The 24,353-nt window shown below is 39.7% G+C and overlaps 1 protein-coding gene across 4 annotated transcripts; it reads right to left on the bottom strand.

Annotated features, from left to right (window-relative positions):
* Nucleotides 1-4,157: 4,157 nt before the first annotated feature.
* Nucleotides 4,158-23,831, bottom strand: LOC124256621 (abnormal cell migration protein 13-like). 4 transcript variants are annotated; one of them, XM_046690593.1, is made up of 6 exons: nt 23,536-23,831; nt 16,760-18,378; nt 9,778-10,065; nt 8,307-8,453; nt 6,949-7,169; nt 4,158-4,893 (listed from the first exon to the last, which is right to left on the bottom strand). In XM_046690593.1, exons 2-6 carry the CDS (start codon nt 16,824-16,826, stop codon nt 4,726-4,728), a joined length of 891 nt encoding a protein of 296 aa, XP_046546549.1. In that variant the 5' UTR covers nt 16,827-18,378; nt 23,536-23,831; the 3' UTR covers nt 4,158-4,725. The 4 variants fall into 4 exon arrangements, with proteins under 4 accessions (XP_046546549.1, XP_046546551.1, XP_046546550.1 ...); XM_046690595.1 differs by lacking the exon at nt 23,536-23,831 and adding an exon at nt 23,442-23,528; XM_046690594.1 differs by lacking the exon at nt 23,536-23,831 and adding an exon at nt 22,570-22,796.
* Nucleotides 23,832-24,353: the final 522 nt, after the last annotated feature.

Below are 24,353 nucleotides of genomic sequence, written 5' to 3'. Positions count from 1 at the left end.
TTAGATTGCTGGTGTAATTGCTTCATTTCTGAGGAGAAGCCTGGCACCATTTGTGATTATGTTTAATCCCCGAGTGGAGATCTTTTAAATTTCTTTATGCTTAAGTGGGAGTAGAACAAAATTATTACTGCAAATATTATGGATTGGGTATCAATGATACTTGTTAAAAGGTGTACGAAAATCCATCGAATCAATAACGATATTAAATCTGGACCATGAAGGTAACCGTTTCGCGGTATGGTGTAAGGGAAGCAACTCTTACAGTCTTATTATGCCATCCAACCTGCTACTGGCAACCTGAATGCCCCCAAATGTCAATCGCCCTTACTGATCTCGGCTGTTTCCGTATACTTAAATACACGGGTTATTACTTAGTGAGCATTTTAGCACGAAACAAGCTCACTACAAAGAAAACATATTTTCCAAATCACGCAATCCATACTCATTTTCAGTAACTCCACATTTGAATTGGGGGAGGGGGGGACACTTCAATTCACAGGCAAGCCTATTAAGTTGAATGATGCAAGGGAAGCAACACCTCTAAGCAAATTGACCCAACCCGGACGCCCCACCATCCCTACCTCCTTATCCGTCTAACTAACATAAATCTGTCTACATAACTATCAGCATTTGTATCTTAATATCGAGTGCTAGCGTATATGATTTTGTTCTTGCTCTAAAAGCTATTTTTTTTTAAATTCCTTAAGAACAGAAAATTACAGACACAATATTTCAATACACGATCTCATTTAGGATGTGTTGTATGATGATTTCTCGGGTTAGGTCAGATTCTAGTATTTTGTGGAGTAACATCCGAGATTCAAGCCCTCACTTTCCGGGTGAATTACTTAACCATTAGCTCTCGAAATAAGCAATCTTACCTACGCGGCTTCAATGGATGTCGGACAAAAAGTGTAGGAAAATCGAATCAATAATATAACTGACCTGAACCATTCAGGTACATGGTTGGCGTTATGATGTAAGGGAGGCAACTCTTACCGCCTTATTATGCCAGGCAACCGTCTTTCTGCATAATAAACGTCTCTTTAACTGATCCCGATGATTTCCATGTCCTCAAATAGACGGAAACCCCGCATTCTCAGTAGAGTCGTTCATCTAATGACTGCGGCTTTCCCAAAATATTAGAGTCTACAGGTGGTCTAGATCACATAGTTTGTGATCATTACACAAACACAGATACTAAGTGAGTGAGTGTGTGTCAGTCTTGCCAACAGCATGGCGTGTTTCACAACAAGGAACAGTAGGAAAGGGTTTCACATATTGTAAACATATATTTAGAATCGAGCCTCGGTCTTCAGTGTGATGGACGAACACTTAACCACAGAGCCACCCTACTTTAAGTAGTTGAGAGTTTTGATAGTGACATAGTTTATTGTCAGTCAGCAAAATATGTGTTAACCTTAGGACAATACATTGTTTTACTTTTGTGGAATTCTGGGTAAAACGCTGTCCTTCGTCACCTATTGTAGCTGTATTGAGGATCAAATGTTGTGACTCGGATTGTATCCCAAAGACATGTCGCTCATGATATCAATCATTGGTTGTCCTGGTCTAGGCTTGATTATCTACAGGCCGCCCTGCTATACCTGGAGTGTCAAGGCGTGTGGTGCAAAACAGCAAACAATTGCCATGCTCATTTTCCTGCTTCCCTTGCAAGATGTTAGCGTCAATTGTTCACGTAATACATCAAACGTGAGTGAGTGAGTTTAGTTTTACGCCGCTTTTAGCAATTTCAAGGCAGGGGACACCGGAAATGGGTTTCCCACATTGTAGCCATGCGGGGAATCGAACCCATGACTTCGGCGTGACGAGCGAACGCTTTAACCACTAGGCTACACCTGTATATCATGAGGGAGTGAGTGAGTGAGTTTAGTTTTACGCCGCACTCAGCAATATTCCAGCTATATGGTGGCGGTTTGTATCTAATCGAGTCAGGACCAGACAATCCAGTGATCACGAGAATGAGTATCGATCTGCGCAATTGGGAACCGACGACATGTGTCAACCCAGTGAGCGAGCCTGACCACCAGATCCCATTAGTCGCCTCTTACGACAAGCATTGGTTACTGAAGATCAATTCTGACACGGACCTTCACGGGTCTATATATCATGAGATGTATATACATAATAAAGTATGATCAATAACAAAGTCTTATTATTTTAATATCAATGCAATAAGTTTTTATTCATGAAACATTTCGACATTATTAAACTTTTATAGTTGTGTTTCTTTGGAACAAAGCAACAAGGTAAATGTAATCGTTGGTTGTGGTATTCATTATTTCAGACTACATACTTGTCATTTTCAACACATTTATATATAATCAAGTCATAAGCAGGCGGTTCATCAATAAAACACGGCGTCTCTTTCCAGTTGTAGCACTATAATGTCTTAATTCACATGTCCTGTCGACATCATCATACTGAACATAAAATTGCTTAATATTAAAATGAGTAGTTACAATTCACTCCATATGGACCGATCATTTGGGATTGCAATATTTTAGATCAAGTTTATTCAAGAAAAGTCGCGTACGTAATTAATACCGAAGTGTTTACAAAAAATATCGTTGTTCAGTAGAACCCCTGCAAAATTTGATCTGCGGACAAAAATTGCAGCGAAAGATATGTATTTTGTAGGTGTGAAAAAAGCCTGTCCCAAACAGATATCCAGTAATTGGTCAGCGGTCGGTTACTGACGTAAGTTGTTGATATGTTTTTTATTATCATTCTGTGAAGAACTAACGGTTATACATACAGTGAGTGAGTGAGAATGGTTTACGCCGCTTCCAGAAATAATACGGCGGGGGACATCAGAACTGGGCTTCAAACATGGTACCAATGTGGGGAATCAACCCGAATTTTCAGCGTGACACGCTGAATCGAAAACTCCCAGGCTACCACACTGCCACTTTGAAAACGTCAACCCGTTAGTCAGGAACTACTTTGGAACGTCATCAGTTCACGTCTCACGTAGAATTCGTTAATCGGATCACCTAAAACCCTGGACGATCAGGTTGGATATACATTCGGCACGATACTGTCGGTGTTGTTGGAGTTTCGCTGGATTTGTGTTTTTATGTGTAATGAATGGGACAACTTTTTGTTCTTTGTATGTCCTAAAAACTGAATGTCAACCGTGAACGGAATACAATATTGACAACGAAATTTGATTCCAGTCCGCCGACTCCGCCATCGTGAACACTTGTTATCGTGTTTCAATAGTCAGTAGTCTATCCTGATGGAATCAGTTATAAAACATCTAAATAGGCTGATACATTTGATATTCCAAAATCTTAATTAGGATTTGAATGAAGGTCATAGGCTACTAAGAATAATCTGCCAACAAGTGAATTCATATTAATCCTTGGTGCTGGAGGAGGTTCGTTCCTGTTATTTCCCTAGGCCAGATGTCCGTAATGCGTACTTCCGTCTTGTTTGTTCTGTTTATCATTCTAGGAGTATATACTGGAAAATACGTTTCTTTTTTCACAGATGTTGTCCGACAACCTATTATCAAAACGACGTCACACAAAACAGTCTGTTGTGTAATGTACAATGGATGACGTCATTTCAATAATTGGCAACGTTACATGCGTGTTGCCATTGATCAATTTGCTGACAGTGAAAACGATGAAATAAATAAACGAATTTGTTGATCAGCATGAAGCAAAAATTGTAATACCCAGTGAAAATGTATCGAATATATTTTCACTTATTCCTCATCTGGTTTCAATCCAGTTTCTCTTTAATCACAACAGCTCGAGTGAATCATGTGAAGAATATCCTCAGAGCTTGGTCTTCCGTCATATATAACTTGTATTAAAATCACATATTGGGCTTGTTGTGATGTGTACATCTTGCATCACTTGAATTATCCGATGGATACTCAACGTTGAGTGACGAAAAGCATCTTGGCATTGGAACTCCATTCATCGATTCATCGATCACACAAAGGCTGTGCCAAAACAAATCATTTCACTTACAGTTCGTCTCCAGTTCTTTTCACAACCATGTGTTCATTCAGTTTATAATCTAACCTAATGTTTTTGCCATGGCGTACAAAACACGCTTTTGACTTGAAATACAATGATCAGTTTTTCGGTGGTGTTCTCACAATTGACGCTTAACGTTCCCGAGTGACGTGTACCAACAGGAACATGACATTAGGGGTAATCACACGTTACCGAGTGAAATCAGGCTTTGCTGTGTCATAAGGAAGGGGCATCGATCTCGTTTGAAGTGTAGGGTGGAATCTCATTTTAGTTAATTCTTCACCATTCACAAAATTTCTCTGCGTGAGATTTTTGACACCTTGTCCATCTTTTTGCCCCAAGTAAACCCTTTAATCAGTCAATCAAAATGAATGCCTAGGAATTCTCGGAATGAGTGAGATAATGTGCATCTCCTAACCAGCTGTACACAGTCAGTTCCAAATGTAAATAATATAGGCCGCACATGTTTGCGTGTATTTCACACACCATGGCAATTCTGAACGCCATTAAGGTACACCCAAATGGAGTACCATCTATGTTGGTCCATTTTGTGTGTCAAATGTCAATTTCCAATTCAATGGGGCCGGGTAAAGAAATATAGCTGAATCTCTCAAGATTGGTAGTGACAGGTCTTCACGTGACACTCGCTGCACAACATTCACACAACGCAGCGGAAGAGTCTTCCTGTTTAAGTACGGGCCCGTCTGTGTCAAACACTACTTTGACTTTCATTTAGGAGCGGTTCCTGCTGTGCAAGAGGCTCTGAAGACAAGTTCGAACTGCTTGATGACCTACGTCCTGAGAGACCCCGGAAGGAAGACACGCGCATGCCCGTACTGGTCGTGATGAGGTCATTATCAGCCCCCGATGATCCGCTCTGCAAAAACAAAGGAATGGAAGTAAAGAGAGGTAAAACTATGAGAGGGAAGGATGCTCGATGTAGACCTGGTTACCTTGCTGATTTAACCCCGGTAACTTGAGTTTTGGAACCCAAAGCATACATTAACCATACATTAACATACGAAAGCGACAAGTTGCAATCTTTTTCTTGGTTTAAAACTTCCCAACATTAATTTTATTGCCAGACATATTTTATTATTGTGGTGACGGCAACTTAACATTTTGTATGGCATAATTCTACATTGTGCACACGCCAGGGTCAAATGCTCTGAGGATAATGATTGAGAAATTTACAATAGCTTAGGCCGTGATACGGATCGTATCAATAAAAGTCTCAGCTTTGTTTTGCATATGCAATATAAAAATGCAAAACATCGTTTCATTAAACGTAAAGGTTCATCATACGACACGCGACGAGGTTTTATCGCGTTGTAAAATAATCGCAAGTCCTTTGAGTACGCTTCTATTTCATTAGAACCCGACCCGTGAAGATCCGGGTTAGTATTGGTTTTCAGCAATCCATGCTTGACTAAGAGTCGACTTATGGGATACGTCAGGCTGGTTGACATGGTTGACACATATGCCATCGTATCCCAGTTGTGTTCATAATGTCAACCACTCGATTATTGACAGAGGGTCGCCAAATAGCTGGAATATTGCTGAACAACGGACAATAAATCAAATAATCAACTGAATCCCGTCTATTGCACTGATAATTTCTCAGATTACAAGCATGGGTTGTAAAGTGTTCAAATGGGATCGTCGGTGTGGGTATTCCTTTCCGATAGCAAAGGCTGTACACATGCGATAAAAGGTTTTATACCACCCTGTAATGTGGTAATATTCCAAGATGGTAAATGAATATTCCAAGTTGGTAAATAAATATTCCAAGATTGTAAATGAATATTCCAAGTTGGTAAATAAATATTCCAAGATTGTAAATGAATATTCCAAGATGGTAAATGAATATTCCAAGATGGTAAATGAATATTCCAAGATGGTAAATGAATATTCCAATACTGTACATGAATATTCCAAGTTGGTAAATGAATATTCAAAGTTGGTAACTGAATATTCCAAGATGGTGCATGAATATTCCAAGTTGATAAATGAATATTCCAAGATGGTAAATGAATATTCCAAGATGGTACAGGACAAATGAAGAATTTATCCCAAGACTACACGCTACAACGAGTTCACTCACGTCATGTGGGTAATACATGAGCCCCACCCACTCAGAACATTGAAATCTGCAGAGTACAATCAATGAGATTCACTCGGCTAATTCCGCAACCCCATGCACCAGTGAAACTGTAATATCGCAATATTACATACTTTCATTTAAAAATCGATTTGATGCGCACATATTGCTGTCTATATATCACACATCACGTTGCATTTATTGCACACGGGCCAATGACCTTTATACCGACATAAATTATTCAATGTTCAATGTTATTGCTGTGTATCTGTGGAAATGTTGTTCCTGCAATTAAACGTTTATGCTGTTTTGATGGCGATCGCGATTTATAACCTTAAACCAGCATCAGGACTTTTAACGGTTGATACGTTACGTTAAGTAATCAATCATGTTGTGTATATTGTGCCCATTTCTCAAACCATACATCCAAACATACAGATACGTGACCAAACATTATCGTATGAGGCGACTAAATAGATGTAGATTGAATGCTAAGGAGTGAGTGAGTGAATCTTGTTTTACGCCGCCTTTAGCAATATTCCAGCAATATTACGGCGGGGGACACCAGAAATGGGCTTCACATTTAGTACCCATGTAGGGAATCGAACCCGGGTCTTCAGCGTGACGGGCGAACGCTTTACCTATTAGGCTACCTCACCGCCCGGATGGTAAGACTCAGTAACTTGCGTGTATCGCGATTGCATGGAACGTTGCGCATGATATCAGTGACTGGTTTGTTTGTAAATATTGCTCATTTACTGTATGTCGTCATATGCCTGCAGTACATTTGAGCGGGGCATTGAACAGCAAACATACACAAGGAGACATTACCTTTGAAAACTTGCGAACCTTTTCTTTACATGCACATCTGATGACTGACGAGACGAGGAGGATGAAGACTGTGACACAGATGACGATGATGAGGACCATGAGGATGGTGCTGGGGCCGCACCAGTCGCTGTAGTCGCCACAGTTGTTGAAGTTGTCACAGTGGAGGCTGGTGTTGATGCAACGTTTGTTGTCACATCTGAACTCGGTCGTGTCACATTTGCCTAAAAGAGTAGTAACAAACTAACTTTACAAAATAAACATTGAAACGTGTATTGTGTACATGTTTGTTGTTTATTGTCCAGCTTAACGATACCGAAGCTTCAAGATGAAGGCATGTAAAATACTCGGGTGTGGACCAGAGAACGCAAAACTGCTCGGGACTTGATGACATGCATCAACCAACTCCTGTAAGTCGCCGCTGAAGACCAATAGTAATGTATATTATTGTATCGCAACTACGAAACATACGAGCATGGTTCCTGGGCATAGACCCATTGTCGTGTCCCTCTCGCCGGACACACGCTCCTTGCCTGCTTCATCATACTACTAGTAGTTTACTACAACTACTAGTAGTTATAATTATTATGATGATAATCACGTCCTATGTTACAAGACAAACCACAGCTCACAAGGCGAAAAAGATAAATTAAGATGAGGACGTTTTCCAGGGATGACAGAAAACCAAAGAATTTGGGCTCAATGTCCCTGTCAGAAAAACTCCAGATTTGTCGCTGCAACACCCAGACCGGGGTTGAGGTGAGGTAAAATGGGGTTTAACGTCGCACTTAAGAATATTTCGCTCATATGACGATGTACATGCGTCCCGAGGTTGAGTGCAGTTTAAAATTTAAATAATCTGACAATGCACAAGGTTACAAAATTCAGGTTTGAAACAGGTACTTTTCTAGTGGATGGCGAACATCGTTAGTAAATATTGTTGCGACTGAACTATTTCGATTTGACGTCGTTTCGAGCAGAATTTTTTGTCATAAAATGGCGAGTAAACCTGACGTGAGGGACATCCATTAGTTATTCTGTACATGGTACAGACAAATCAAGGAAAACAATTAGGGATAATCAGAGATTCGAACCATGATCATAGAATCCTTCCACAAACATGTTTGCAATACTACTTACAGGATTATATTGTGAACGGTGGTAATCAGAAGGACTCCAACACACGAAAAGCGGATCCTTACACGCTGAAGCGACGTAACCTTGGATATCGAATTGTGTTTTGAATGATCGTGATTGGAAGGATTCGCAGACAGGACAAGAGGATCATTCACTGCCAAGCAACGTCATTTTATCTTTATCACTAAAAATATACTTTCAATGGCACCAACTAAAAATCTCACCAGTATGGAATGCAGTAAAAATGAGGTCAAATCCTCTGTATTCAACTGTTACGTCGCTGTGGAACACAAACGTGACGACATCGCCGGTGGTGACAAACGTTGCACGAGGAGTGAGAGACCCACATAATTTGTTTGTTATAGGAGTTTCTGAAACAAACAAGAGAATTTCCAAAAGTTACAACGTTTGGAAAAGAAACATGTACACACACACGCACGCACACACTGCTCTTCCGCACATATTGCAGTCATGTAATTACATAGCACCTTGTCCATAAACGTTGTCGCAAAATGTCACGTCCTGTTCTGAAGGGGCCTCTAGCATTGATTTTCTTATAAGATATAACGCTGAAATAACATCTTGCGTTAATCATGATTAGGTATAATAATGGTGGTTTTAAGTAAATTTGTCGAATTATTCTGTCTTAGCTTTATGATGAATAATGTCGCGTGTCATTCTATCCCTTCCCAATCCTGATAAATTTCCTTTTTACAGTTATAAAACATCATGTGGAGAAATCTGATAGGACTATGTAAGTGCAATGATACTGGACACTTGTGCCCTGCAGTCAGTCGTGATATTGAACGATATGTAGCATGGTTGCTACGAACAATAATATTTTGAACACTCATTGCGTCATTGTTTTTATTGGAAGATAAATAACAGCGACACAAATCAATTCCAAAGTCCATTGTACGGTGGAGTATGTCAAAACAGAGTATTACTCCCGACATACTGATGGGTCAAATTTATGGCATCCAGATGTCGTGCCAAAATATCCTTTTAAAAAGTTTACTGATGCCTTGAATGTCGTAACCCTGACTTAAAAGATTTCGCTGATTGAATTTGTTTAACCTGTCATTTGTTTTCAGTTGTTGGTAAGATTCGTTATTAAATTAAATTCTAAACCATATCAAAGTGGGCGATTGATCAAACCTTTTTTTTATCTGATAATGGACATGAATCTGTTATTTAGCTGATGCTGTCTATTAATCGTGGAGAAGGCGATGAAATGATGTCTCCTACATGTACTACAGCTACTGTGAAAAAAATATGTTAGTGAGTTTGGTTTGACGCCGCTTTTAGCAATATTCCAGCAATATCACGGCAGGGGGACACCAGAAATGGAGAAACATATGTCGCCATACTGAACATTGTCAAACAATGAATGATGTCACAATTCGTGATCGTGCAATCCTTAACAGGGATGATGATTAGAATTAACGGCCAGCAGAATGCGAAGTAATATATACAAATGATGGGTTTCTTTCTTGGAAAACTGAAAATTGAAAATACAGTAATTGAAATATTCATACTGCAATGGAATGTGCATTGAATTTAAAGAAGTGTCACAAACGGAAATTGTTCACTTCAACAACATGTGAAAACCTATTCTGGACTCAACCGGGGTGATAAAGCTGGAATTAAATGAAAAAGTAAAAATGAAAGTAAAACAAGGAACTTCAGACTCACTTGTATATTGCTCAACATATTTGTGATTATCCATAGAAGGACTCTTGTCATCCGGACCATCATAGAGGATCAAGTAATCAGACTCACAGCCCTCCGACATGAACCCTTCGAGATCCATGTCAAGAAACCTGACCATCAGGTGATGGTCAGCAGGTGTCCGGATGGACATCGTGCAAGCCATGTCCTTCCGGTATCGTTCATTCTCGTACGTGAGACGCAGCCTCCCTGCTGAGATTGGACGGTTCATCATATCTAGCACACTCATAGAGCACCATTCTGTCATGTAGTCTGAAATGGAGATAGCCGGGACGCGCTCAACGTTCCATCTGTTAATGCAACAAAAATATGTCTAGGCGCCAGCAAATGGTCACTGAAAGCCAGCTTAAGTCAATTAGCTCATACTGTCTGGCAGTCCATGTGTTATAAAAGTTTAGTCACTCCCGATTGACCTGTGCTTTTATGTGTATTCTGTTATCAATAAAACGCCAGACCCAATAAATTGGGGATGCAGTTCACGACCGTCTTCGAGAGAAAACAATTAAATCATCTGAAAAAAAGAACTGTTAGCATTTTGTTTTCGCAGCAATACGCAGAATTACTTTCCTTGTTCATGCTCGTAAATCACGTTCAACGTGGTGATATGACGCCATTTGGTTACACAATTCATAACAAAAACGTTTTGCTATTATTCCAAGAATAAAGATAGGATGCTTGACCTGACCTGTAACCTGCACCCGTTTGTGACAGTATCATTTATGAATCATTACAACTTTTCAATTCAAAGATAATATACTCATGCCAATAATGGTTGTCACCCCCTTCAATTTCTTTTATTGGAGAGGGCGGTGGGGTGTGGGGTGTGTGGGGTTGGGGTGGGAAGGGGGTGACAACCATTATTGGCATGAGTATATTAATGTTATACAAGCAAAGATCGACACTCATTTGTAACTTTCGTCTTACTTCCTAGGGACTGGCAAATATTTAATGTGAACATATTATTTCCCTTCCTTAAAGAATATATGATCCAGGACTCTTTGGATGTACAAAAGGAATTATGTGAAAACAATCAAAGAAAACAATTTAACATTGTATAACTAGACTGCAATAAATGCTCTCACTACGTCATGAAGAAATACGCAAATAGTTCCATGTCAAATGTGACGGGTCATCATAGTCATCCACCAATCCTTGTGTTTGGACAATGCAAGGCGAATACTATTCCATGATGTTTGCATCACGCACAGAGACATCAAAAGTCTTGAAAAGGCAATCCAGTGATCAACAGCATGCGCATCTATCTATGCAATTGGGATACGATGTGACCACCCGAGCGCGTACGACAAATATTGGTTGCTGAAGACCAATTCTAATCCGGATCTTCACGAGTTTCGTTACCGGGATAAACGCCTAAAGCGTTGTGCCATTATTCGATAACCATGGTTTCAATCCCAAATTTGTCAAGTTTGGATCACCTATATGTACACACAAATCTGTATTTCAGCGGTGCTCACGCCCACGCACAGGCACACACGCACACACACACACACGCACAGTTATAAAAGTGTTAATTCGATCCTTCAAATAATTTTGCAACCCCATCGATTATCTAGGGACCTCCGCAACCTAAATATTGAGCATGAACGCATCTGAAGTTTAAGCATGTGAATACTGCACAATATGATTCTCAATCTCGATTGCTAATCAACTGATGGCCAGAGTCCCATCGACACTACTCGATGGTTGAATTACATGGTTGCACCAACAAGCCATTAAGTTTATGAGAATGGACATATCTTCCCCATGAGGACAGTAACACACAAACTCAATATCGTAATGTCTGATGGAGCCGTATAGTTCTGCTGCGGTCGATGCAGTGACTGTGCATATGTGCTTCATATTAACCATATAATGAAACCTGCAGTTTGCAAAGACCCAGTATGTCAATATTCTTTGTATTTGCTCAGACAGATCTAGATTCACGCAAACTCTGTATGGGATTAAACAAGCAGTGAGCTGTTTACACTGTTTGATGTTCAAAGTTGTGAAGTGAGGCTCACTATATTGTGGCACACTGTGATTTGAGTGTTGAGCATGGATCGATACTTGCGTTCATTCTACCTTTGAAGGGCTTATAGATAAGTACCTTTTCTCTATGAGCAGCAAACGAAATGGTTAACAACACGTGTGTGCATACATACGCATGAGCATTAATTAAGCACCATCTGACCGCAAGGGCAATATTAACATTTTTGTCCAAACAGGTGATACCCTGTCATGAAATGCACATGCATGTCAAACACGTGCAAAATCTCAAAAAGCTATTGGTGGCAAGCTCACCGCATAGTTGCAGGATGAGCATTACAGTTTTCTGAACTGATTTAAAGCTTCTAGCATAACGACTTTCAGAATATTCACGTTATTGACATGCATGATGTAGGGACGTCGCTATTAATTTTAACTTTAACCACACTGATATTAGTCGACTTATGACGAAGCACGTGGCTACCAGTGAAGTATAACATCGTCCAAGACATGGAAGACCGAGGAAACACAATAACCGTGATGACTGCGTCCTTTCGATGTTTGACAAGACGCAATCCCATGTGAAACTGCACTCGCCACTGAGAGGGGATGCCCCACCTCTCCACCAGTGCCATCGGTAGGAGGCTGGGGCTGCTGGCCTGAGAGAACGTCGTCCGATCAGACGTCCCTTCCTCACAGATAGGCGCAGTCAGGGACATCTGTCTGTGGTGCAGACGACTTCAAGACATGGCGGTGAGTTCGTTGGCCTATCTTTCACACGTTACTGGCAGTCGTAGTCGCGTATGGAGACGTCGTAAAAAGCCATATCACCTAGAAATGATCCACAGAGCTGATCGATGATCGTATGATCGATCTCATTACAGTATCTGGTACACTTTATGGTCAACGTTAGGAACAGGCAATACTGGGTACCGCCGTACTTGCCACATTGTCATGCCCACCCCTTAGCCCGTCGTCCGATGTTCATGGTTGGCAACGGTAGATCTCACCTTTCTCGGAACGTTACCATGGACCGCAAGGAGCCCCGATATGAACCCGATTGAACATCTTGAACATCAGGTGCAAGATAGAGACCCTCCTATTCAATATCTGCAGGGATTGACAGCGGTACTCCATAAGAAATTTCAGAGGATTGCGACGTTGAGAATTCAAAGCATGGTCGAGGAGGAGACTGACAGATACTATCCGTGCAAGGGGTCGCCAGAAGTGTTTCACACAATCATAGCAATCATTATTTGAGAACTGTGTGACAATCAGATTGGTCGCGTCGCCATGGTGACCATACCTTCGGCAGCGTTGATATTCACGTCTAGTGAATTCCTCTCAGATCAGTAAATTGTTACCAAATTTAAATTTAAGTTTTGTCTTTGTACTAATCAGAGTAAAACATGTGACAATTACCATATAAATATGCGGAATGTGCCGCTGGTTTTCAAAGCACATACATTACTAAGTATAGGTTTCATACTTGTCATATATAAACAGGACTGCTTGGTTAATGCTCAAGTGTATATGTACTCTCACAGGTTTCTAGGTGAAAGGTGTCCCAGAACAACAGGACTGCACTGCACTTGGCCTCCAGTTGATTACATATCACTGAACGTGTTCCCTGCAAGACACACACAATTTCATGCATTCTTGGGACAACATTCGCAGACAACACAAGTACCATGCATTTGGATCCCCTATGTATGCAATACATACAAAAGCTTTTACATGGTGTTGGGGACATACCAAAACTGTAACAAAAGCCCAAATCAATAATGATTTTTCCATCCCTCCTATCATCGATTGAGGTGAAGCTGTTCAAACATGGATACAGCGTTTGGCAGAGAAATTAATTTTGTTGACCATATTCATGCTCTCGAATATAATTATATAGTTAGTAAGTAGTTGTTATATTGTTGCAATACGTTCACCTTTAAATACCACTACGTTAAAAGCCATCTGATTTTTAAATGTGCAGATCAATTTCAAGGGGATGTGGGTGGGAGTGGTAGAAATTTGTAAACCGGTTGCGCTCTTCAAGTCCAGAATGCATAAAGGGATCAATACATTACGCATTTTTTTACAAACCATGATCAATAGTTGACATTGTAATTGCCCCCACAACACGCTTCTAAATCTAATAAACAGTAAGACATATTCAACACTGCAAACCTTGTCACAAGAACAGCCTATTTATGTGAGAAGTATCTGTACGACCACGTCTCACTTAATGTATGATTCTTTACCGATAGTTCTCGTACCTCCATGAGCGCAACTGCTGAACAAACACTTCTGGGAATTGGGGACTCAACTGACTGTCTGTGAAATAGGACAAACAAGCCCACGGACATACATCTGATGTCTAGCGTTAAGGATCGATTAAACTAACTGGCTGTCAGCTTTGTTGAAATGGACATCCGGAATGTTATAATGGCTAGGCAATGTAGCGTTCCAATAGGATAAATGCGCCCGAAGCATTATGATCAGAAAATTGCATTGTCTAGAACCTAAATCTAACCAGATAAGATGACCATTACGCGTGCCTCTAGTAAGCTCCTATTGACCTGACAACGGGGCTTCAAGAAGATTGGCTGACTACGTTTTGTTTTACGCTGATTTGAGCATCATTTCAGTTATATTAGGACGTGTCATCTTGATATGGAAGGACAGCAAGTCTGGTGCTGTTGGTCCTGTCCGTCGACCACTTTAATTTGGTGAAACCAAGGAGCATAGAGTGCTGCTGTAATGATCTAAACTGTGATTCGAACCTACAACATACGATTTCTGGCAGGACTACCCGTTGTCCTGGTAGCACGTGAACATGGGCCCACTTTTGTGTGTTGCAGATAAATTCGTTCATTTTTCTTGCAGATTAAAATTAATCCTTCTTGCAATATTCGCAATCGTCATTGTCATCACTGTCACTAGTAATTACGCTTTATTATGTTAAAGGCTGCAGTAGAACTGTATCTTAAATGCATATCAAATTGACAATGTGTGATCCCTGTAACTTGAGTTATGCTATATTTTTATAGAATTACTGGGGGTTTTCAAAGGTAAATGCCTGTTAATGTTGCCCGCAATATTATAATTACTTCAAGATCACATTCAGAAAATCAGGTGAAAAGGTATTCTTGGGAAAAGGTCAATCAGATATGGAGGGGAAGACAATGAAGGATATTTTGTGTATTGACGTGATTACTAGTTTCAATATTTTGCATATCTTGTATGGTGCTCAAGTTATTTTATATCCCGATTTCAAAAGGATCGCCGTTTTTTGCTCATGAACTTTTTGTTTGCCAAGTTATGATGGTATTTAACCACCTTTTCTCGGCTGAACACTTGAATATGTGAGTCAGTATATTTCCGTTAGGTTAGCCTTGATATCAAACATACCCGTGACGATCCGGTTTAGAGTGAGTGAGTGAGTTAAAATTTATCGTCACATCGGCAATATTTCAGCCATATCGTGACGAGAACAATTAATTTTATACATAGTAATTAATGATAAATTGTAAAAAACCTGTCAACGAAGGACAGTAAAATAACTAGATTATAACAGATTCGAATTTAAAACTAGTAATTAGATCTAAAACAGTTTAACTATAGATGACAATACAATGTAAAAACAGGTTATATTTTGCTAACATCTGAAGGTAGATCACCCTACTAGGGACCATGGGGACTTACAGTACATTTGCCTCCTGCAGGGGCCCTAGCTGGATTTACATCATCCATTCAGCTGTTAGCAATCAAGCCGTATAGTAAAATTACAATTATTCTACGATTAAAAAAGTGGAGTTTTAATTTACTGGGAATGTTTCCGGACTTACGTACCCTCTCAGGAGGACAATAATTTTACAGTACTTTAACCCCCCCTCGAGGATACAGCCACTACCAATCTGAGTTATTAATTCAAACTTCCAATCATAAAAAAACTTACCTATATACAAATCAGTTAACAAATCTAATTCTTTTAAAAATGCAATAACTAAATGAGAATTGATATTATTAAAAAGATCCTTCATAGTTCGTGATTTAGAATAGCTATCCCTTGTGATGGAATATTCAACACAGTCAAGCAAGACATGCTTGACCGTGATTCTCTCATCACAAAGGATGCAGAACGGAGGATATTCACCTTTCAATAGGTATTCATGTGTATATCTGGTGTGACCAATACTACATCGTCGCATGATGACCTCTTCAAATCTGGACTGACAACTCAAGTAGGTGTAACCAATATAGACTTTTATTTCATGTAATTTATTAATACCCACTTGGGTGTCCCACTTCTTTGGCATCAGGTCACAGATATAAGATCTAACAGCAGCTTTGTAATCAGAGAAGTGGCGTCACAGATTTGTTCAGTGCTGCCTTGGCAGCAAGATCGGCCATTGTGTTCCCAGAAATGCCAACGTGGCTGGGTAACCAACAAAAGACGATGTCGCATTGGCCAGTAGCAAGCTCATTATACAATAAAATAATTTCTTATAAAAGTGGATGTTTACAAGAAAGGTTTTTAATAGCCCGAAGACACGAAAGAGAATCGGAAAATATTATGTATTGTTTATATTTACGGTGTTTATTAATATATTTAAGAGCTGTTAATATGGAATTAGCTTCTGCTTTGATCCGGTTTAGAACTGGTCTTCAGAAACCCATGCTTGTAGTAAGAGGCGACTAAAGAGACTGGGTGCTCATGCTCGCTGACCTGGCTGACACAAAACATCGTATCCCAATTGCGTAGATCGATGCTGATGATGTTGATCCCTAGATTCTCTGGCCCAAACACGCTTATTTATAGACCGCTCATATAGCTGGAATATTGCTGAGTGCGGCGTTGAACAACAAACCAAACCACATTAAAGACTTTCTTGTGTTAACTCCGGCATGAGTCAGAGTTAAGAGCAAACTACGGAATACCAGGGACTATCGAAACACTACTTACACGTAAGAAGAGGCAGGACAAAGTGGAGGTGGACGGAGAGAAGAAGGCAGCTGTGTAGAAACTTCATTGCACTTGTAACAACCGTGCTGACGTTAGTTGAGTCGTGGAGTGATTAACACAACTATCGTTCACGCTATATCGCCAGTTGGAAAACATACCTTGTCACAGAGGCTGATGTCGCTTCATTTCTTATTACCAATGTGCTATGTCAAAAAACAAACAAACTATGATCATATAGTGATATTATTGCCGGATCACATACCATCAACGATTGTGTCCTCACACTATGAACTGAAAAGTTATTGCAATGATGGTTTAATTTTCATCATTGGCTTGTGTGTTTCCAAACCTCACGCTATGAACAGTACATTTAAAATGAATTTCTTTGATCTCCATTGGTGCTAGTAGACGCTGTGAGCGGTAACATCTTTGGCAATATTTCATCAAAGGTGTTGTCTTAAAACCCCACACTCTGAATTGATGCTTATAGTGGTTGACACTTGTTCAGCACCGATGTTGTATTCAAACCTCTGACTCCGAGAAGTAATATATGTTATTGGTGGTTCAGTTTTACTCATCGAGTTTTCAAACCATACACTGTGGATGAGCTGTAGGATATGACGCTGGTGTACATGTGGCCATTGTCGAGGTAGTATCCAAATATTAGACGTTGTATCAGCTTCTGGTGAAAGGATTTCAAATGAAATATCATCAAACCCTTGTAATCTCTTGAGACAAAGCCCTGACGTTCCAGCTGTATGATTCAATCCTTATACGAGAAGTGACACCATGAACGTGTCCTATTCATCAAAACGAACTTTGTCAACATCCCTCATTACCTCAGAATCAGGAAATGTTTATGGTTCTAAAGTAGCTGCGTTGTTGCCGCACACTGGGAAAATAACCATTAACAATTCACTATTTCACATTCTGCCCCACGCTAAAATCGTTCTTGTCGATTTTGCACAGCATGTGCCAGACACCATTCGTGAAGAAACAACATTTCGTTTTTTTCCATCGCAAAAACCAGTGCAATACGATATTAGTCAGGAGATTTGATCCGCCATCGAATCAAGAACATAGATTTGGTGACATCCATTCCGGAGTGAAATTACCGTGGTCAAAATAACCAAACAAATTGTTTGTGCATCATGCTTCGGGGAATCAATACATGACCTCTTTAGGCAACCTTTATCATGCTGATCATTAATCATAAAAGTTCTCGTTCTCCTTTCTAGCTTATGTACACGTCACAGAAGCATTGTTCCTCACTTTCCTGACAGCCAGTGTATCTTGTAAGCTTTTCTCCAGCTTTTAACATGTCACTTGCCACACCTGAATTGGTGCACATTTGCACAGTGTTACCCAGGACATTGGCTAATGATCAGCGTGTGTCATTATATTCATTGCGTCAGTCGTTCCTTGGAGAGCACATTTGTGTGTAAGGTAGTGATCTGGAAATTACATTATCACTCTTCTAGCTCCGGTCTGTGATTCCGTTATTGACTCAGCTTGTAAATACTTCCGATGAACAAAATGGGTTGAAGACGCCTTGGAGCTGATGTCTGGAAGAGGCGACTTCAAGCAGGTTCCGTTAATTGTACCTTGTCACCAGTTCTCTGAAAACAAATTCATTTTGTACGGTTAATATCACTTTTCTAACGCGGAACTAGTGTCTTATATTCACTTTAACTTCGTTTGGTTACAAACGCTCTGAACAAACCCGACTTCATGAACCTCTTTTTAGGTGTAACATGTCACAAGCTTATCGAAGATACAATGATTTGTAAACGTTTATCACTTTAAAACTAGTGCATGATGTCTGTATTTACTTCTCGAAGTGAATGGTGAAGCCAAAGACAGAGCTCTACAGAACACAAGACACATGTTTTCTCGTTCTTTAATACCATATTAAGTTTACACGTTGTCCTGAAATTACGAGGAAGCAACGAACCCAATCATTGATATCTGTTGTTTTCGTTCCTAAAACAAGTCCAATTGTTCAGACTGTTGCATGCGTTATCTGAATTGAAACGGATGCTTCTGACAGGAAGATTAGGAAAAAAACTTTTACACATTTCAATCTTATCCTTTTATAAAACCAAACTGACAAAACATATCGTGTGAGCTTTCATCGATCTATCACAAGAGAATGCCTTTCTTTCTTTAAAAATTGATGATTCGTTTCATATTACCATGTCAATGTGATCTACCAGGCAATGTTCCAGTGGTAACAGCGGTCTTTGAAATCGACGGCCGCGGTGACCTGACAATAATACTCAGAACAAATGAATTTTGTATAGCTCATTATAAATGATTTCGGGGCCCTCTGACTTCCTGAGTCAGTGAGTAGATTTGCGTCTCAGCCATTTTAGAAAACATATAGTACGTGTCCATAGGCCAGAGAGAGAGAGCGAAAATTTGAAAATGATCGTGGAAAGGTTGGAAGAAAAAGGGGCTAAATGTACAATGAGGTCTTGGCAAGTATCCAGTGGTTGGGATTGTGAACCAGGGGACAATTATGTGAACATATGAACCAGTGGTTGTTAAAAACACACATTGTGCTAAGAAGGACACCTGTGATTCATCAGTGAAACATAGCGCGAAAATATATACACGGGGATGATGTTGTGGACAGACATATAAACAACTGGATAAAAGTGTGAACACATACAGCCGTAGATGCTAGTATAAACAAAGGATGACAATCACGGTTTTACAATATACCAAAACCATGATCTTGACCACCTGTGGTCAGAAACTGCGATGTCGGTGTGGGGTAATCATTGATTTTGTGTACTGGCGATTGGATGCGTCACTCTGAGAGTGTGGGTTCAAATACCAGATGGAACTCAAAAAGCTAAAAACCACTAGAATCTATTTTACCGAGAAAGTGTAATCCCAAACACATACGTTATAAGCAACTTAATTAAACAAATCTAATGTGCTATTTAACATTCAAAACCTACAGCTGACGCTGTCGTTTTTAAATGAAAATCCCTGGCATACTTTTAAGGCATGTTCAGCGTACTTACACAATGCGTGAGTTTGGTTTTGTGGAGCGTTTAGACAACATGCACCCAGAGAAGCGCCAAGCTGTTACACTTTCTATCAATTGGAAATCGAACCCATATCTCTGACGTGCCAATACATATATGTGCATATAATCGCATGGTGGAACCTTTCACGGATGGTAAATTCCGACCCTCCTCCTGCGTCTGACAGAAGAAAATCTTTATCACATATTGTTCTAGTGTTGATGTTATATATTCACAAACGGCATGTATTATTCATTGTTTCAAAATGCCATAGTCCTTGAGTCATATCTATCCTGTGTTAATGTTAAAATGTTTAGAATAGCACTGGCACGATTCAGATGTTATTCTCATCTGAACATCTTCTGTTGTTTGAAAGAGGCAGATATATGAATGTAAAAAGAGAAAATAGATTATGTACACTTTGTAATTTAAACGAAATAGAAATTGAATTACATTTCCTCCTAATATGTCCATTTTATGACCGGTTACGAACCAAATATATTAAAAGATATTACTGTGTCCATTCAAATGTGATAAAATAGTAGTGAAAAAACAGTTCTTCTACAAAATATTTCAATGTTCATTTACTATGCTATGATTACCCGATCTAAATTCCTCTCAAATGTAACATAACTTTATGTACTATAGGCCCGTGGCCTTTTCAGTGCAAATAAAGATTATTATTATTCACAAACGGCAGAACATATATTCTTCATCTTCAGTCTTTCTTCCCTCATTCCCGTACATCTTAACCCTATCAGTCTGCACATATCCCATTCTCAGCTAAAATAACTAGTTTGCTTCTGAGCACCAAACTCAATGCATTCTAATCTTAGCATGGTGGCATTTAACTGTGTATGCTATGTGACATCCATTGTGAGCTTTCAATATGTTTCCCTAACCTTGGAAGTCAAAATCATTTGTATATGATCATTAAAGAACTACTCTTCTTTGAAAATTATTTTATTTACGAAGTTAAACGCATGTATGTAGCAATTAAATGCAATTCTTATGTAACAAAAGCATTTGTTTTACTGAAGAATCTGTCACTTTGATGGCAGCGAGATGCTTTGAAGGATAAAGTATTTTTGGATACGTTTCGAAGGGTCTTTATTAAATTATACCGGTTCGTATGGCTTCCAAAGGCGCCTTGTTCCATATAGCAAATCAAATCAACGGTGGTGATGTATTTCAGAGCACTATAAATATAATGTGTCTGCTTGGTGTGTCAAACTGGAAGTTTTTAAATGAAATTACACGGCTGACATGTTCACAGAGAATGTAATGATGTCCTGGTGTTCAAACAGCTGTATTGGTGACGAAGGAAGCCAGCGCCATAAGCCCAGTAAAGAAATATAAACATTTTATTTCAATTAATTTTGAACAAAGTAAGTGACACAGAAGTTTGCAAATTCCAATGTGTGATCGGATAGCTCAAATTTACAAACCAGAATACTCAATTTTGGCAAAGAGGGTATGCACACTGCAAACATGTACACCACAAAAGTATCATTCGGTGGACCCATATCAAGGTTGGAGACATGGGAAATAGGCTTCACGTCGTGTACAGTTGTTTATGGAACGGTATCGCCCATGAAGAATGAACGCTAAGCAGTCTTACTGCATTAACAAATTTTATATGTCTAGATTGAAAGGATCCTGTCTAAAGAGGTTAAGTTCTTAGACTAAAGTTTTGATGCAGGAGAAGTACCCGCACGGGTGAAAAATATTTTCTGTGTCTGTACAGAGCAAACACAAACATTTGAGCCGGTGTGTGGCTCCCTTGTGACATAGGTAATCAATACAGGAACAGGTCCAATGTCCAATGTCTGCAATCAGAGAATCAGGCTCCACTAGCACCTATGTCTAATTGGCAAGTCTCTCGAAACAAAATCCAATTCATCGATCGCAACGCATTAGACTGTGCTTTCTGTCCGCGAGCTCGTCTCAAGAATGCATTTCCATTCATAATTTGCTCGTAGTTGCTGAAGCAACTCATGTCCAAGTTGATGTAGATAACACTGACCAGATTATTGCTCCATGTGACAGAAAGAACCATGTTTTAGATATACTTAGAAAACACCCTTTGCAGTTTGATCCGCTTCTTCAATTATGTATAAGGTTGTAAACGGTCGACGTGAATGTTCCACAGCGATAAAGCATCATGTCCCTGACGAAGACTCATGTTTAGTGTTATTTCGATGTATCGATTTCCGATACATTGCATTATTAACTAAGTTGGTACTTTCAAAAAGATAATATTTTGCTATCTGTTGTTGCTAACACAGAAAGACATAAACCGGAATTACTTGTCATGGCACTCTGAATATACAGAACTTACCATATCTTACGGATTCCTCAGGGCTTGACAAGACTCACTGACACAATCATCAAATGACTAATTAATGTGCACAGACCTGAGTCACTGAGAGCATTAGGACCTGCCAAGGTTTGCGTAAATCAACAAGACTTGCCAAAAACGCACTGGCATAAACAGGAATTTCCAAGACTTATTGAGATAGACACATCTTGCTATTGCCATTAACAGGACGTTTCAAGGTTCACTGACATAAGCATAACTAACTCTCCCTGAGAGGCATTGACCGACTGTCATAAACAGGATTTGAGTGGACTCACAGGTATAATTTGCTAAGACACACTTACATAGTCAAGACTTCCTAAGACTCATTCACATTATTATGGATGACTAGCCAATAGCCAAGACTCACTGACATAAAGACGACTTGCCAAGATTTACTGACATGCACATACCTTACCAAGAGTCATTGACGAAAACTGGACTTGCCAAGACTGCTCACTGCTCACTGTCATACCCAGGACCTGCCAAGACTCACTGACATACATAGGATTGGCTCGATGACATAAACACAACTTGCTAAGGACTCCCAGTTGTGAAATGCACTTGTGTAGGGTTCACTGACATAACAGGACTTAATCATTAATTGTCACTGTCATACCCATGACTTACCAACACACACTGACATAAACTGGACTTGCCGATGCTCCCTAACATAATCGACTTACAATGTAGCCGGTTTCCATGCAGGTGTGTCAACGCGCTACTTGATTCTACTTTTCCTCAGGCAGAAGCACAATTCAATTATTAAGTCCTAAATTAGCACACATATTGATTGTGTGCGATTACTGGGAGCACAGTTTGTTGGAGTACATAAGACATTACGGAATATGTGCATACTTGTTTGTTGCAATGTTCTGAGTTTGAAGTTTCTGTTTTGATTTATTTGGTTTTCCTGTTCATGATCTAGTTCTACAGATATTTAGTTTCGAAGAGAATTGAAATTTGAAAATCTCATAACACTAAAGGAGTATTGACGTAATTCAATAAAATATTTACAACATTTACTGAACCAATAACATTTACACACACGTACGATAAAGGACATGACATAAGTGGCAAAACATGTCTGAAAGCGCTTCCATCTTGCCAGCAAATTTCGCTTTCAAGCACGCTTGCCGTAATCATTTTGTCGATACATAATGACTGCTTAGGTAAAGGACGTTTCATGAAGACAGACATAGACTGATTGCCCCTGTCTAATAGTCTCATGTCCCAGTGATTACAAAGTAACAACCTAAACGTAGACAAATAGAGCTGGGCTTACCTAAAGTTATGTCAAGTTGACGCATCAACCTACTATATGAATTACTTGATGAAGATGAGCGTTGAAACATTTGAAGAAATTTCACATACATTACCTCTTCTTCCTGTCATGACAAGCTGTACCAGTGTGCCATCATCATGACATATCCACAGTATTAGCTCCAGAACACACTTCGCAATGGATACTAATCCCTTCACATGAAACAATCTGTCATATCCACCATAGCGCAAGCTCTCAACATCATCGATTCCACACAGCTGAGTTTCTCTTGTTGGTAATGATTGCAGAATTCTTCAGATGGTATTTATCCGTGTTCAAGGCATGATCAAATTTTCATGACTATTAAAACATCCAGGTCAGGTGCTGTACCTATAAAAGGTAGCAACTGTCCCACGGGACCGCGCTGTCGCACAGCATCCACTTGCCATACGCGACTACGCCTGGGAAAGCGTCGTATACAGCTCAACCGTTATGGTGCAGTCGTGGCTCTTCACTGTAAGATCAATAGTCAATGGTTCTTCTGGAGGAGTCGGCAGGATCCATGTTCACCGTCCCAGGCCAAATACTCGGTAATTAGTGACATCTACTTATTGATGGATTTGTTCAGGGAAGAGTGTGTCATGTCTCAAAGAGCTTCTGATGTCTTTATTACAGAAGGTGTCTTAATAAATTATGTGAATACGTCACCAACGAGATCAAGCATGTGCTTACAAACATGTATGTCGGGGATTGCCCCTATGATTGCTTGTTAGGGAGATTTGTTCGGAGCCCTGCATAAAGATCCCTCTATAATTTGGTAATTAAGCTCATCCTGAGCTGAGGCGCCATATGCCATCATTGTTTGTGTACGTCATGGGGTATCGATCCTTTACAAATAACTCTTGCTATTATGAATCCCATGTCAGAGAGAAT

This window comes from Haliotis rubra, unplaced genomic scaffold, assembly GCF_003918875.1.
Source record: "Haliotis rubra isolate DU_JTF1 unplaced genomic scaffold, ASM391887v1 Scf631, whole genome shotgun sequence".
In the NCBI taxonomy this organism is placed as follows: Eukaryota; Metazoa; Mollusca; class Gastropoda; order Lepetellida; family Haliotidae; genus Haliotis; species Haliotis rubra.
Note: the sequence above shows the minus strand (reverse complement) of the source record. Positions and strands in the feature narration are given on the sequence as shown.